This window comes from Labrus mixtus, chromosome 9 (genome assembly GCF_963584025.1).
Source record: "Labrus mixtus chromosome 9, fLabMix1.1, whole genome shotgun sequence".
Classification (NCBI taxonomy): domain Eukaryota; kingdom Metazoa; phylum Chordata; class Actinopteri; order Labriformes; family Labridae; genus Labrus; species Labrus mixtus.
The window spans coordinates 3080001-3096318 of NC_083620.1; the positions used below are offsets into that span (position 1 = coordinate 3080001).

Genomic DNA, 16318 nt, shown 5'->3' on the forward strand with positions numbered 1-16318 from the left:
CATTTTGCCACCGACTGTAGAGGAGTCAGACTTCTGTCAATAAATGGATTCACCCTCTTTAAAACCTGCCTAGAGCTGGAGCTGAGGCAGCATACAGACGCCGACGAGGAGCCTCTGGAGCCCCTCTCTGTAACAGATGGGTGACATCACTCAGGCTTCATCCATTAATTGTAACACACACACACACACACACACACACACACACACACACACACACACACACACACACACACACACACACAATGAAAGCTTTAAACATGGAGATGTAAAGAGGAGTAACTTGTCGTCACTAAATGACCAGCATGATGATGTGATCTCTTCATGAAAACTACTTCTTCATGTTTAGACTCATCAGATTTACCTGCTGGAAATTCCTGTATATAATGAAATGGTCGATGGTTAAACACCTGTGAACAAAACGTGCCTAACCTGCCATGGGAGCACCGACCAGGAGACATTTTTAATGAACTTAATTAATCAAATTAAGTCATTTCATGCTTACTGATCCATTAGTTTCTGTCACGCACACACACCCAGACATATTAAACCCACTACTAAATCAGATTTCATCCCTCTGTCCCTGCCTCCTGGCAATCCACAGCGTTGCAAAGCTGGATGAAAGAGCAAGCTAGCTGAAAATGTCAGGACAGGACAGCCTTCTACAAAAAAAAAAAAAAGGCCTGTAAACGTGAACCAATGAACCATTTCATTTTATAACCACAGCATCAAGCTGGGTACACCTGTGACAGATCCACTGACAAAACCCTCATTACCAGTTATTCTTATTCTGTGTTTATATCTCATGGTTTACATCAACGTACTGATAATCAAGACAACCCCCATCCTCCTCTACTCTCGTTGCACAAAGCACTGAAGGAGCCTCATTTGTAAACAGCGCTGCCACTGTTAACATGGAGGAGGCGGAGCTTAAGAGGTATACTGCAGCCAGTCAGCAGGGGGAGCTCTAAATGTTTTGGCTTCACTTTTAAGTGACCGTGTGTGAAGTTTATTTTAAACAGACTCTGGTTGTATCGTTTACATCTCAGTCATGATAAAATAATGATCTCTAAAAAACGTCCTTTTCATTCTCCTTCTAATTTACTCATAACCTCATAAATGATACCTCTAATGTAAAGAACTGACACCTTGTGGGGTAAAGTAATGACTTCCCAATGATTGACTTCTAATATCTCTAATAAAGGATGTTGAGGGTTATGATGTTTAACCAGATTAAACGGATTAAATCCTGTGTAATAATCCTAATCTTAATAATTATCATTTCTGACAGAATGAAGCGGTCCTAACCCCCCCATGAATAAATTACATCATACCTCATACATCAAGTGAGTGTCTGTGTTATAGTGCGTCCTCTGCAGTGTGATGGATCACCTCTGTGTGTGTGTGTGTGTGTGTGTGTGTGTGTGTGTGTGTGTGTGTGTGTTAGTGTGTGAAGGTGTGATGCTGACTCAGACACACACAGAACACTAACACAGCCTTCATGAACACACAGACACAAAACATGCACAAGTGCCCTGCAGTGTGTTTGTTAACGGACAGTCATGTAGTTGTTCTTTTTCATTAAGTTTCTGTCAGCTTACAATTTAACAGCAGATGGTGTGTTTGTGTGTGTGTGTGTGTTTGTGTTTGTGTGTGTGTGTGTGTGTGTGTGTGTGTGCGTGTGTGTGTGTGTGTGTGTGTTGAAAGTTCCTAATTATAGCTATACATGCCTTTGTGTGTGTGTGTGTTAGATTCTGTGTAACTTTGACGCTGGGAAATAACAGCTGGATACCTGCAGTGTGTGTAGCTGTCACATCTCTTCCTTGTTAAGCACACACACACACACACACACACACACACACACACACACACACACTGTCTCCAGCAGAAACAGGAAGTGGCGCTGTTAGTAGCTTGTTAGCAAGTGTGACATGCTAATGTAGCATGTAGCTAACAGCAGTGTTCTCATTAATCCAAACTGTTGTTCTCTGACAGATAGACTCACATGCTTTAAAGCTGACGTTCTCAACTTGTTTGGCTTCAGGACCCATCATCAACTCCTCTGTGAAAATAAAAGACCCCAAATTTCTGATATTTTTCGACCAGTCAGATTTGTTTACTGAAAGGTTGTACAGGTTGAACCTCATTCAGTACAAAACATGTGACAGAAGCAAGAAACTGAACAGAACAAACATGTTTAAAAAGCACTTCATAGACTTTTTCACACAAGTTTTTTTCCAGGAACACATTCCAGACCCACTGACAATGGCTCAGCGACTCACCTCTGGGTCCCGACCCACCAGTTGAGAACCACTGCTTTAAAGGATGTTAATGTACCCTTCTTACATTTAACATATTAACATAAAGAAACACTGTACCACCTGTGAAGACTCTTTCATACCTGTCTCCATGTCACACCTGGCTGTGTCTCCTCTCTCTCTCACATCTATCCGTCTGTTGTTTTTGATCTCTCCTTCTCCACCTTCATTATCAAAATAAACTTTTTGTTTTTTCATACCTGTCAACATTTAGCTTTAAAGTACAGGAAGGTGGGGTAGGAGGGGTGGTCGGATGTTGAGAGCTTGCGTTAAGGTGCCCTACTGTACCATGCATGATGCTCTTGTCTATAGGCTGATGAGGTCTGCAAAAGAAGTCTTTTAATTTTAGCCTCTGTGCTTTTCTTTAAAATAATAAAAAATTCATCCTGCACACTCTGCAGAATTCATGCCTACTATCCAGGTAATAATCTTAAATAATTCAGTTCAGCTATTCTCACATTTACTGGCTTCCTTGTGTGTGTTTTTATTTTGTACAGGGCTGTCCTGTCCTGACATTTTCAGCTAGCTTGCTCTTTCATCCAGCTTTTGTTTAACCTCTCTGCTGCCATGTACATAGCCCTTGATTCTTGCTGTTGGTTGCCAGGTGACAGGGACAGATGGGTTGATATTAGATGTAGTTGTTGTGTGTAGTTGTGGATTGTGTGTGTGCGTCATAATTCAAAGAATGATAAGTTATCTTCAGACAAACATACAAAATATACAGCCCGGTGTTTATGGATTATATATAAGGTTGCAAGGAGGTGAACGTAATTTAAGTTTCAGGGAAGCAATAACAAAAGAGGTAAGTGCCGCGAGATGGCTTGGATATACGGGAGAATCATGTGAAAAGCAGAAGTGATGGCTGGCAGGTATATTCCTGCAGAGATCCCGAGGTTATAGAGAAACGCTATACTATCCTCAGAGGAACAGACACACAAAGATCCAGTGTCACTTATGGGGTTTTTGTTTGTTTTATATTTCAGAAACTAAATGATGTGCGGATCCAAATGTGTCAAAAACACATGGTGCTGTTTGGAGCTTTAAACTGCATCATTGTTGATAGCGTTTTAAGTTTTTCACAGCTGGTATTGACTCCAGAGTGAGCGTGTTTTAGTCATGCAGTGTGACTAATGTGAAGTTAACAAAGAATCAAATCTATCATACAGTTTATTGGCAGCTCTCCTCTCATTCCTGTGTGAGTGAATCACGCAGCCTGAAAACATTTTCATCTTTATATTGTGAATAATTCAATTTGAAAATCAGGCGTGATGGAGAGGAGGTGTTGTGACAAGGTTCAAAAACTGAGGAGAACAGCTCTTAGTGTCACACTGTATTTCAATGTGTCACACTTGTTTACACAACAGTGTTAGATTCAGACTTCTGCAGGATGGACACACTGGAGCTTTTAACACAAAGCCAGCTCGTCTGATAACAGATAACAAGATGAGGGGACAGGTAAATATTAAATAATCAGAGTGTGACAGAACATAAACACACACTTGTCCTCCTCTTCTCTCTTCCTTTTTGTAATCTTAGTCATCAAGTCTGACAGCCTAAACCGTGTGTGTGTGTGTGTGTGTGTGTGTGTGTGTGTGTGTGTGTGTGTGTGTGTGTGTGTGTGTGTGTGTGTGTGTGTGTGTGTGTGTGTGTGTGTGTGTGTGTGAGTGCGTGCGTGCGTGCGTGCGTGCGTGCGTGTGCGTGCGTGTGCACGGTGTCTTAACAGTTTTCTCTGCTGCTTCTTTCTCAGGTCTGATCACGACGACCTCGAGGAAACTTGACCGAGAACAACAAACAGAGCACGTCTTAGAGGTGAGTTTTAAACTTTAACCAGACTGTAGTAAAAAATGTAATTATATTGATACCTGTATGTTACCATGGCAACAAAAACAGAAGTCCTAGACACCCAATTTTTAATAATAAAAAAAAGCATACAAAGTCTGGCAAACTGTATGCATCAAACAAAAACATTGGCGACATTTCAGTATACAGTCTACGATCAGCTGTGTGTCTCAGCAGAGGACACACACACACATGCTAACTGCACTCTTAGTGTGTAAGTGAACTGGCTGAGGTTATAACGTCCTCTGAGGAATCATTAATCTGTGCTCCAAGCCTTCAGCTAGCAGGATTTAGATGACAACAAATCAGCTCCACACATTTGGCAACATGTATTTCATAAGGCAGGTGTGTTGGAGAGGTATGAGTCCATCAAGAATTGCAGTCAAACTCCTCCACACTGTCTTAATTGTACAAATACACTGGCAACATTTCTGTACAGACAGTGTTTATTAAATCTCCCTCCCTCTTAAGCCCCACCCTCTCGTCCATATATGGTCACCTCTTGTCTACAGAAGAAGAAAAAAAACTACAACTTCTTCTGTAAAGTCTATGATCAGCTGTGTGATGCAGAGTAGGCACACAGAAACACCGACACAAACGTTGCCTTAACTGTGTTTGTGTGTAAGTGAATGTATCTGTACCAAACTGCTGCCAGGGTTTTGTTCAATTCAGACGGTGTGCAGACGGTGCCTGCAAACTAAAAATGACCCAATATTGGATGTCTAGAACTTCTGTTTTTTTGCTGCTGTGAAATCAAACAGGTGTCAATAGCTGTTTTCAGACTGCAGTAACTTTTTCCTAGTTCTAGGAACTGTTAAAACCCTCCCCCTTTTTTTATTGATTCCGCACCGCAGGAACTATGAACTATTTTACTTCCTAGAATCCCATTTAGAGTAAAAAACTTTTTTTTGGCTCCTGCTACAGACTAGGTACCATGGCGTTGTGAATGGAAACAGAAAAAAAGTCCCCATGGTGTGTTGTTCTCAGGGAACTCCCTGCTGGATAGTTTCTCTCTTTAAGAAGTCCCCAGAACTGTTTGGTCTGAAAACACATATTATCATTAGAATCATATTGAAGTTTAAAATGCTGGTGTCATTACCTTTCTTTAATCTGAGGAGATGAAACAATTGATTTCACAGTCAAAGTGTTGACTGATTGGGGTGCCAGATAGCCTAGTGGTTATTTTGCGTGCCCCATGTACAGAGGCGGTAGTCCTTGCCGCAGCGGCTGTGGGTTTGAATCCATCCAATGGTCCTTTGCTGCATGTCATCCCCCTAGCTCTCCTCCCAACATTTCATGTCTCATTTCATTTCAGCTGTCCTATTGATTAAAGGCAAAAAAGTGTTGACTGTTTTATAAATTAGTTGTCAATCATAAATCTGCGAATAAAAGTGCTCACAGCTGTTGTTTCCTCTGTGTGAGTTCTTAAAGAGCAGCCTGGTCAAACTTTGAGCTCTCTATGAAATGGTGAAAATGATAGATTTAATGATTATTCTCTGCAGGTAGAGCTCACCTCACAAGGCTGCTCTCCGGTGTGTCTAAACGCTGAACAGGTTAAAAAGTCTGAGTTTAAATTAAATGTCTAAAACCTTTAGATTTTAACTCTTTATGACGCATGTTTCTCCTCCTCTCTCATCATTAAATTCCCTCCACAGTCTGCTGAGCCCTCCGATTATTTAAACTGTCTCTCTCTCTCAGTCGTGTCTGGTTCTCAGAACGTGACAGATGGTTTTCTTAAATGAAGCTCAGAGGAAATGAGCTGCTGCTGAATCTGATGGCTGAGGACTGATCGCACACTTCAGCTAAATGAGAATAAATTCCTTTTTCTTTTTTTTTCTTTTTTGGGCTGGCCCCGCCCCTCCGTGATCACCTTATTCATCATTTCACCAGCGCAGGAGCTTAATTACCTGCTGCCAAAGCACCGAGACACATTCTGCATCTTTTCATTCGGTTATTCAGAGAGAGAGAAAAACAGACAGACGCTGCACATGGTTTACAAATCAATCACTTTCATACAAAACATCTGTAAGGCTGCAACCAACAAATCATTAAAGATTCATCTTGTTTCCTCATCAATTATTTGGTCTATTCAACACCTAACCATTTAGGAGAGACACAAGTCCATCAAGGTTTTATTTTAAAGGTTAACTTCAGATAATGTTAAAGATATTCAGCTGATTATATATAAAAAAAACCCCTGTGTGTATTAATAGTATTGTACCTTTGTGTCACCCTGCAGGTTCTGGTGTCGGACGGCGGTCCCAGTCCCCGGCAGAGCACGGTCTGGGTCATGGTTCAGGTTCTGGATGAGAACGACAACAAGCCCACGTTTCCGGAGAAGGTGTTCCAGGTCAAACTCCCCGAGCGAGAGAGGAGGAAGAAGAGCGAGCCCATCTATCGAGTGTTCGCCTACGACCGCGATGACGGGCCCAACAGCGACCTCTCCTACAGCATCGTGGACGGGAACGAGGACGGGAAGTTCTTCATCGACCCAAAGACGGCTCTTGTGTCATCACGCAAGGCCTTCACGGCGGGGAGCTATGACATCCTAACTGTATGTAACTTTGTTATTTACTGGAAACCTAACCCTGACCTCACGTCTGCTGACACCTTTAGGACAGGGTTAGTTGAATTCTCTGGACTCAAAGTCTTCATCATGGTTGATTTTTTGGTTTGAGTTTGAGACTTCCAGTGTGCTAGACGTAACAAATACAATGAAAATAAGATGTGTTGACTTTTTGTTATCTTAGAAAGTAAGACAGAATTCTTTATATCTACCAAATGAGCAGGTCCTCATCCACACTGGATGTCATTCTGCTTCTCTGTGCTTCTACAAAAGCCCGGAGTGGACAAACAAAAGTAGTTTCACTAGTTTTGTAGCCGTCGCAGCTTCTCCTTTAGGCTTGGAGGCGCAGGGTGAAGGACAGCAGTGATAAGTAAATCCTAAAGGCCTGGAGATCCTGCGCTTTGTTACTTTACATTTGTCCTCAAATGGATCAGTTCATTTGAGAACATTTCCTGATTTCATGACTTCACATGAATTTAACTCTGCTAAAGCTCTTATTTAATCTGTTTGTGTGTTAGCAGGAAATCTCTATTATTACTATTCCATTTTTTTCTGAGATTGTAATGGATTGAGATTTTTTTCCCCTTATTTTAGGCAAGGCAAGTTTATTTCTATATAGCACATTTCAACAACAAGGCAATTCAAAGTGCTTCACACAAGACATCAAAAAGCATCATGACAGAGGAAAGAAAATAAACATTCAAATAGAACATTTAAAAATCACTGAAATTATTACATTTTAATAGATTTACATTCAGCTGTTTATTTTTGAACATGCATGGGTCAGGTCTTGGACCACGACTAAAACCCAGGATGTACTCTGAAAGCTAATGAATTTAGACCCAACCTTGTACTGAGAATTATTCCAGTATCTAAAACCTTCTGTACACACAGAGAGGATGAACTGGGGTTGAGACACAAACAACAATAACCTGCTGCATGTTACATAAATAAATGGTTTTAGTTTGAACACTCTTAAAGCTTTGTTTGAATAAAGCAGATGTCTTATAAAGAACATCACAGGAACATTCAGAGTCAGAGCAGAACGTTTAAAGAATGAACAAGACAGTGACAGTCAGGAGCCTAAAGATAGAGTTTCTAATATGGACCACTCGCCAGAATACCCCTCACTGCAGCTGTCATATGTAGATACTGTGGATTCATAAAACTTAAAAAAATTCTGTTGGCTATGATTGATTTGACTTAAAGTCAAAAATATTACTGAGGGACTGTGTCTGCTGCCAGGTTTCCTTAACATCTGTGAACGAGACCGTAATCTCTCAGGAATATCTTATGTTTTCCTTCAGGTCACGTCCCTGTGATCGCTCTGTAACCCTCTCTCTCTCCCTCTCCTGTGTCTCTCCTCAGATTAAAGCGACGGATAACGGGCGTCCTCAGAAGTCGTCCACCGCTCGTCTTCACATCGAGTGGATCCGTCGTCCTTCTCCCTTCCCCCTCCCCCTGCTCTTCGATGAGCAGTTTTATAATTTCACCGTCATGGAGAACGACAAGGTTGCCGAGATCGTGGGCGTGGTCTCCCTGCAGCAGGGCTCTGCCCCCTTGTGGTTTGACATCACAGGTAAACTCCCTCTGTGGGTTGAGGAGTGTGTAGCGTGTGTGTGTGTGTGTGTGTGTGTGTGTGTGTGTGTGTGTGTGTGTGTGTGTGTTTGTGTGTGTGTGTGTGTGTGTGTGTGTGTGTGTGTGTGTGTGTGTGTGTGTGTGTGTGTGTGTGTGTGTGTGTGTGTGTGTGTGTGTGTGTGTGTGTGTGTGTGTGCAGGCCTTATGCATGGTGTGTGTCGATGTGTGTTTTGTGGGATGCAGCTCAGGTACTGTGGCCTCGCTGCATGATCTGTTCTGCTCCGCCCATCCCTGTCACCATGGCGACAGCTTCTGCAGCCGTCAGGTGTGTGTGTGTGTCCTCGGTGAGGAGCAGCAGTGATGCTAACAGACGTAGCTCCTGTGTGTTATCCTGTAAGAGGTTTAGTGTTATGTCTGTGTTATTCACTGTGACATTCACTTAAATCCCTTTGATCTGTCAAAGTTCACTTTCACCCTCCTCACAGGATTAGCCAAGATTATGTGGCGCCCGGCACTTTAAGCCCCGTTTTTGCGCTTTTAGTGCACTGACGAGTCTGCTGCTCAAAGACATTTATAAGTCTAATTATCAGACGCCTGATTTAATTCTATTAGTTTTTAATAAAACATGGTCACTGACACATCTCCAGCAGGATGCACGCAACCACAGACTAGGAAGAACTACAGCTCCCACAATGCACCTCCATCTCTCCTTTTGTTTTTTGCTGAACAGTGACAGTCAGTGTGAATCCAGCTGGAGATACCTTCTGCTCCTGACTCTGACTCTGTCCATCTTTTCTCTGTCATGTCTCTGTTTATCTTTTCTTTCTCTTTTATGACTCCACCCATCTCTCTATCCCTCTTTTTATGTCTCTGTATACTTGTTTCAGTTGGCGTAGTGGGGGGGATCCTTAAATGATCCTGAAATGAATCTGTAGTTTGTGTTTGGATTTGTATCTTTCTGTCAGAGTAAGGGGAAACTGGACTTATACACAAACATGATGCTAAACTCTGTAACTGTCTGATTCATTTATCTTACATGCGAAGGTCTACTGTACTCTTCCTGTCATAATATTCCTACAAAAAAAGATCCTGCTGCATCTGCACAAGGGTCTTCATGATATAAAGAGGCCTGCAGTAAAAGATTTAATCCAAACACATTACATCCATAAACTTTGCTTCATGGATTGCTTCAAAATTTCCGCAAGTTGGTCAACTGTTTTCTCTGTACAAATTCAACGACTTTCAATTGACATTTCAGGACTTTTCATTCACTACTTCTAGACTATAACCAATGAGAGCCTGAGTAGAAACAGGACTTTCTTTCTCTCCCCTCCATTATAAGAGATGTGTCCGTTTAAAAAAAGGAGAACAGGGTCAGCAGTCTCGTCTCTTTCTCAACTCCAGTTGTCCAAAGTGGATTCAAACAATGAAAATAACGTTAACATTCACCAAATTTACCGGAAGATAAATGTTCCGATTATATTTTTTCAAATACACGGCTACATCAAAATGTAATAATGAATTTAACGCTGATAATTAATGTTAAACAGAAAACCAGACTTGAGTGAGTTTCTTACCTGTTCGGACATTTGATTTAATTTATCTCCCACTAATATAACTGTTTCTTATTTTATTAGAATTCATTCATATTAGAATAAAAAAAAAAACATTTTGACTTTGAGTTTCTAATTACTTATATTTAACAAATGTTTTTGGGGAAATGACTCTGAAATGTATAAAATACCATAAAAAAAACAAAACCACTGGAGTGTGGCTTTAATCTCTGTAAACTATTGCTCCCTTCATCTTCTTCTTGTTGTTGTTGTTTTTAATCAGTCTGAATGCCTTCCTCTGAAACATTTTCATTAAGTCTGTCATTAATGAGACAGAATGAATCAGCAGCTCAAACTTAAACTTCATCACAGAGAAAATCTGTGGAACAACAAAACAGTAGGAAAAAAGTTTAAAGAGACAGTGACAGAAATAATCTAAAAAAATCATTTACAGCAGTATCATCAATATGATTATATGAAATAATAACAGAGCATGGTGGGGATCCGCTCAGTTTCTATTATGATGCAGAACAATCAGCACGTGTGTTTGTTCAGAGATCATAGATAGAGAATAGGAAATATATTGATTCATACATCAGTATTTAATAATGATAAACTGTCATGACATGTAAGTCTTTGTATATGACATAAATAAACAGTATCAAGCCATGCTGAACAGTTTACAGTCAGATGTTACGTTTAAACACACAATTATAAACTGACTACAGATCAGTAGAACTACAACTACCAGACAGCATCATCTACATTTTCACCACTAAACTACACCAACCTTCATCATAATCTGTGTCCTCTTCATCACCTCCTGCACCTGTCCTCTTCCTCAACCTCTCTGTCAGTGTGTCTGACTGTCTGTCTGTCTGTCCGTCTGTCCATCTATCTGTCGGTCTCTCTCTTTCTGCCTCTCCTGTCTCACCTGTCTCTCCTCTCTCTCCTTAATGCTTCTCTCCTGGAAGGTTCCAGGTCTTTCCGTGAGATGTTCTATATTCTGCAGACGTGTGGCAGGAACTGTTCCTCAGAAGGTATCCCGCTTCCTACTTCCTCCTGCTCTGTGTCCTCCCCCCTTTCCTTTCCTTTTTTCCTTTTTTCCTTTCTGTTGAAGCTCATCGTCACTCGTCTCATCAGTGCTGCTGATGTCCTCCTGTGATTGGTCAGCTGAGGGGAATAGACCACACTGTGTGTGTGTGTGTGTGCGTGTGTGTGTGTGTGTGTGTGTGTGTGTGTGTGTGTGTGTGTGTGTGTGTGTGTGTGTGTGTGTGTGTGTGTGTGTGTGTGTGTGTGTGTGTGTGTGTGTGTGTGTGCGTACCTGTGCGTGTTAGTGTGTTACACATGAACAGGCCACACTGTTGCAGAGGTTAATTGAAGGGATGGAGGTTTGGTAACCAAGCATCACAACCTCTATATCTGCTCCCATGGCAACACCCCCAAGGTTACCGCGGTGACAGCTCTGTCTAATGACCTGCTGTTAGCAGCACCTGTACACACATTCCTTATGTTAACACACACCTTCATGTAGCACTTTAACAAAGCAGGTTCAGACATGCACACAAATCGCCCACTTTCACCTGACCCATTAAACACACTGAAAGATAAAGCAGACCGAGAGGAAAACACAGCCTGCATGCCACGCGTCAGGAAGGAAAGAAAGAAACAGAAAAACAATATGATCACAAAGTAGACCGAAATTAAGAACAGTGAAAAGTTGATCTCTTTACGCATGGTGTTTCATTTTGGTTTTTTTTCATTTTTAATCAACCAGGTTTCAATTTCATATCTCCAAATTACACACACACACACACACACACACACACACACACACACACACACACACACACACACACACACACTTAAATGTGTAGAATCCATAAAGACATGCACACACCACATCCTCTAAACCCACAGCAGAGCTCTAACTATAGCTTAAGCTGCTCCACCCTGCAGACTGAGACACACACACACGCACACACACGCACACACACACACGCACGCACAGACACACACACACACACACACACACACACACACAAGTTGAAGTTGAACACAAACCTTTCATGAAGCATAAAAGTGTCTTATCTTCTATAACACACATTAACAGTTCCTATTATTATTATAATTGTTGTTGTTGTTGTTGTTGTTATCATGCAGTAATGATAGAAAAACTCTACCAGGAGGTAAATGCATTACACTCCTCCACATAATCAGTATTAGACTCGTGGTAATTACAGAGGCTGAACAGGTTCATACCTGATACAGTTTTTATGTTTTAGGATCATGATGAACACATGATGAAAAGCTGTTTTTTGTGTGTACCTTCTGTTTAATCTTGTTACAGTTACGGTAACACAAAAACACTCATATATGCTTTGCAACAAAGGGTTGCAACAAAGTTCTCATTGTGTAGAACGTTCTGCATGGATGACACTAAAGGGTGAAACATGTGCTCAGTTGTGTTTCACATTTATGATAAAGAGAACAACCTTCCTTCATGTTTTTATATTATTAGTTTTTCTGCCTGGATGTATTTCTTCTTTCGGCACAACAATAATCATTGACTCTTAGATAATAGACGCAGAGAATACTACTACTCTGATTGGCTGAACAGGTGAGGGTAGAAGAATGCTGTCTCTTTAAAGGTAATGTCTGTGAGGGTTCTCTGTAGGTTGCATATTTTTATGGATTGAAGTGATAATGATAATAATTTGGAACTTTTCCTGTTGGAGGATCAGAACAGGTGTGATCACATGAATCCATACCCGTCTCAGCTCTGCGATGTGAGCTGCAGATTCAGACGTGCAGAAATAGATCAGATGTGTGTTTTTCATGCACATAGTTGGTTTCTCTCTCTGTAATTTGGCGCGGTGGAGGAGCTGTTTCCGTCCTTTACGAGGAGTCTTTCAAACAGTTGTCTTCTCCTCTCTTCCTAAACGAGGAACGATCGGGACAAAGCTGTTTGAAGCTGACTATGATCTCAGAGTGTTTCTGTCATCATCGGCTCATTAATGTCTCGGACAGCTCAGCCAGAAACCACAACACACACTGCACACACACTGTAAACACACACACTCCTCTGTTTATCAATCAGAATACTACTGAGCTCACTCCACTCACTATCTCCTCATTTTCCATCGTCAGATAATTCAACTATATAAATACAAAAAGTAGTCCCATTCCTTCTGCCAGAAAAAAAGCATCAACCCAGGAGTCGAGTTAGCACCTCGATGTAAAAAAAAAAAAAAAAAGGGTCTTATATCTTACAACTTCTTGACTCAGATTCACAGCGAGTTCACCAAGCCTCATTGAGAGCCTGGTCTCATCATGTGCATAAGACGGGTTTGAACACAGCAGGAAAACTTCAGGAATATTCACCATGAGTGATGAACCCACTTTATGGTATTTCTGTTCACCAGTATTTTCTTCTCCACTCTTTTAGCTGATATTGTAAATGTGTCAAACTAGATATTAAGGCAAAACTGTCATCATAGTGTTGGACTTTTGATTCATCACTTCCCTGTCGTTCTTTTTACCTCTTGTCCTGCCTCCTGAGCACCCCCCCTCCTCCTCCTGTCCGACAGGGAAAGTCACTTGGTTCAAGGTTGCATGTGTGAACATATAACCCAGGAGCAGTCTGCCTGAAATGTTCTACAGATTTATGATTGACTGAAACTATCTCAGGCTGAAGCTAAAGGTTGGAAACTTTAACCAGGCTGAAACCATGGTTTCTGCAGAAAAAAAAAACATTTCACAGAGTTGAACTAAAGATGAACTTTCATGGAGGATGAGTTAAGCTGTCAGTGCGGAGGTGGTGGGGGGGGGGGGGGGGGGGTAAGGGGAATCTAACACACAAACAGAAACATTAACACAAGTGCTGGGGGCTTAGTTATTAGACAGAGACAACACATAGTCTGAGTCTGTTACACACACACACACACACACACACACACACACACACACACACGCACACAGGGGTTGGGTTGTTCTTGCTGCTTGCATGGCTCATGCTCGTGCTTCATTGTGTTGTTGTGATCTTTTTTGTTTCTGTATGTTATATTGTGTGTGTGGTTGGGTGTGTCTCCATTCCCATGCAGATTGGGACACAGGTGTGTCTTTTGTGTATATTTTCTTAGCAAACAGAACATGCATCAAAAACCTGCTTGATCAGAAATAAAAATACATTTACAATGAGAATGTAAATCAAATATTTTGATTTTCAATTTATTTTATTTTTTTTATATTTTGATTTTCAATGCTAAATGTTTCCACGGCTTCTGTTGATTCGTTCTTGGAGTCACATTAGACCAGCCTATAGCGAAAGGTTTTACATCTTAATGTTATCCCAAATTATTCAGCACAACAACAAGCAGAATGTTTGATTTGCATACAAACGTGAGTATTAAGTTGTTTTTTTTCCCCCATTAAGTCTTTTTATGACAGATGAGATATTTTCTGTTTGTTGTAAATAACAACACAAAGCGACGTCACAAAGGGTTAAAAGGTCTAGAGAATTCTTTGCCTTATTTAAATATCTGTTAGGACATTCAGCAGGTATTAAACACACTGAAAACTCCACCATACACCTATCTGCTGTGTGTGTGTGTGTGTGTGTGTGTGTGTGTGTATGTGTGTTTACATATTCATCCTGATTCTGTTGCTTCACTGTGTGTGTGTGTATGTGTGTGTGTGTGTGTGTGTGTGTGTGTGTATGTGTGTGTGTGTCTCACACTGTGCTCCTCCTCCCTCCTGAGCAGGTGGGAACACAGACACCGTGTTTGACGTGGAGAAAGCTGTGGGCACCATCATCATCGCGAAACCTCTGGACGCTGAGCAGCGCAGCTTCTACAACCTGACGGTGCAGGCGACCGACGGAACAAACACAGCCTACACACAGGTAACACACACACCTAATACACCACCTACAAACGTGTAACACACACCTGAAACACTGCCTTCACTCACACACCATTATCTCAGGTAACACATCCCTGAGACGCCCCTTACACACACCGAAGACATCATCTAAGTTAACAAACCCCCCAAAAAACATACACACAGGTAGCACACACCCTAAACAAACACCACCTACACACCTGAGACACCACCTACACACACCAGAAGCGCCTCTTCTATTCTTGTTCCACTAATAAAAGACCAAGGGCTGAACAATGCCAGTGCCATTTTCAACTTTTTATCAAACATTATTCTCGATTAGAAGAATCTGTTTTACGAGTGTTGAGCAACAGGGGTGATAAAATTGTCTTCTCGTTTCACAAAAACAGTTTATTTATCTGTGTTCTTCCTCGTCCTCTTCCGGTTCCCCCTTTTAGGAATGACAATTACAGACTACCGCCACCTGCTGGCATGGAGAGTTATTGCCTCAAACGCATGCGCAGAACGCATGTGGTGGTTGGCTGTCGGCTGTAGTCTTTGCGGTGTGTTCTTGTGCAACTTTTTGGCCAAGACAAAAGGCTTTGTGCGTCAACGCCACAGGTGCTTCGTTGTCTCTAGTTCTTTGCCATCTGCTTGGTGTGTCAGGGCCTTAACACACACTTTTATTTAAGGTATCACAGCCCTTTATCTCTAACACCTTTAACTCAGCTGTGGTATCTCCACAGTCTTCAACTGTTTCATTGTTAAACTTCACACATGATAACTATTTTCTTGAAGTCTTCTTACTTCTCAGGTTCAGGTTCACTCATGAAAATAGATAAGAATAAAATAAACTGTTAAATAATGAATTTATTTATTTACCCTTTATTTAACCAGGAAAAAGTCTCATTGAGATTAAGAATCTTTTTCAAGAGCGTCCTGGCCAAGACAGGCAGCAGCACAATTTACTGGGTTTCAGACATAAAACACTTAACAACAATGAACATAAATACAGGTAAAATACAAGAAACATTCATCAAAATTTGTCATACCGGTAAATCATCAACAAGGGATCAAAAAGGGGCAATATGATTTAGTTAAAACATCTACAGCCGTTAGTGTTAGGGTAAGGGGAATGTAACACACAAACAGAAACATTAACACAAGTGCTGGGGGCTTAGTTATTAGACAGAGACAACACATAGTCTGAGTCTGTTACACACACACACACACACACACACACACACACACACACACGCAAGGAAACCAGCACCCGAAGATTTAGAGTACCTTGCAACCGATTCCAAGAAGAGGGAGCAGCATACTTGAACACTCTTTTTCCCAATTCAATACGGGATTTAAGGATAGTTAAAAGGTATAAATCCTTGGAGCGAGAATACCCTTAGAAATAAGTTATATGTCAGTGGTTTAGTCAATGGGCAGACAAGGCAGACCAACCAACCCGAGCATGCAAGGAGCAGTGGTGAGTAAGGGCTTTAAGATTGTAAAGATAACAACCAAGGATTTATTTCAGGAACAATAACGGCCTCTTCATCCATTGGGGACCTGGGTAGTCAGCATCACTT

At 41.3% G+C, this 16318-nt stretch overlaps 1 protein-coding gene across 1 annotated transcript in view; it reads left to right on the forward strand.

Annotated features, from left to right (window-relative positions):
* The window catches only part of fat3a (FAT atypical cadherin 3a), a 122915-nt gene that overhangs the window by 51653 nt on the left and 54944 nt on the right, over window positions 1–16318 (forward strand). The window contains exons 4-8 of the mRNA XM_061045963.1: window positions 4063–4124; window positions 6394–6708; window positions 8089–8299; window positions 10826–10891; window positions 14615–14754. Coding sequence (XP_060901946.1) covers window positions 4063–4124; window positions 6394–6708; window positions 8089–8299; window positions 10826–10891; window positions 14615–14754 — 794 coding nt within the window. The remainder of the gene's footprint in view (window positions 1–4062; window positions 4125–6393; window positions 6709–8088; window positions 8300–10825; window positions 10892–14614; window positions 14755–16318) is intronic.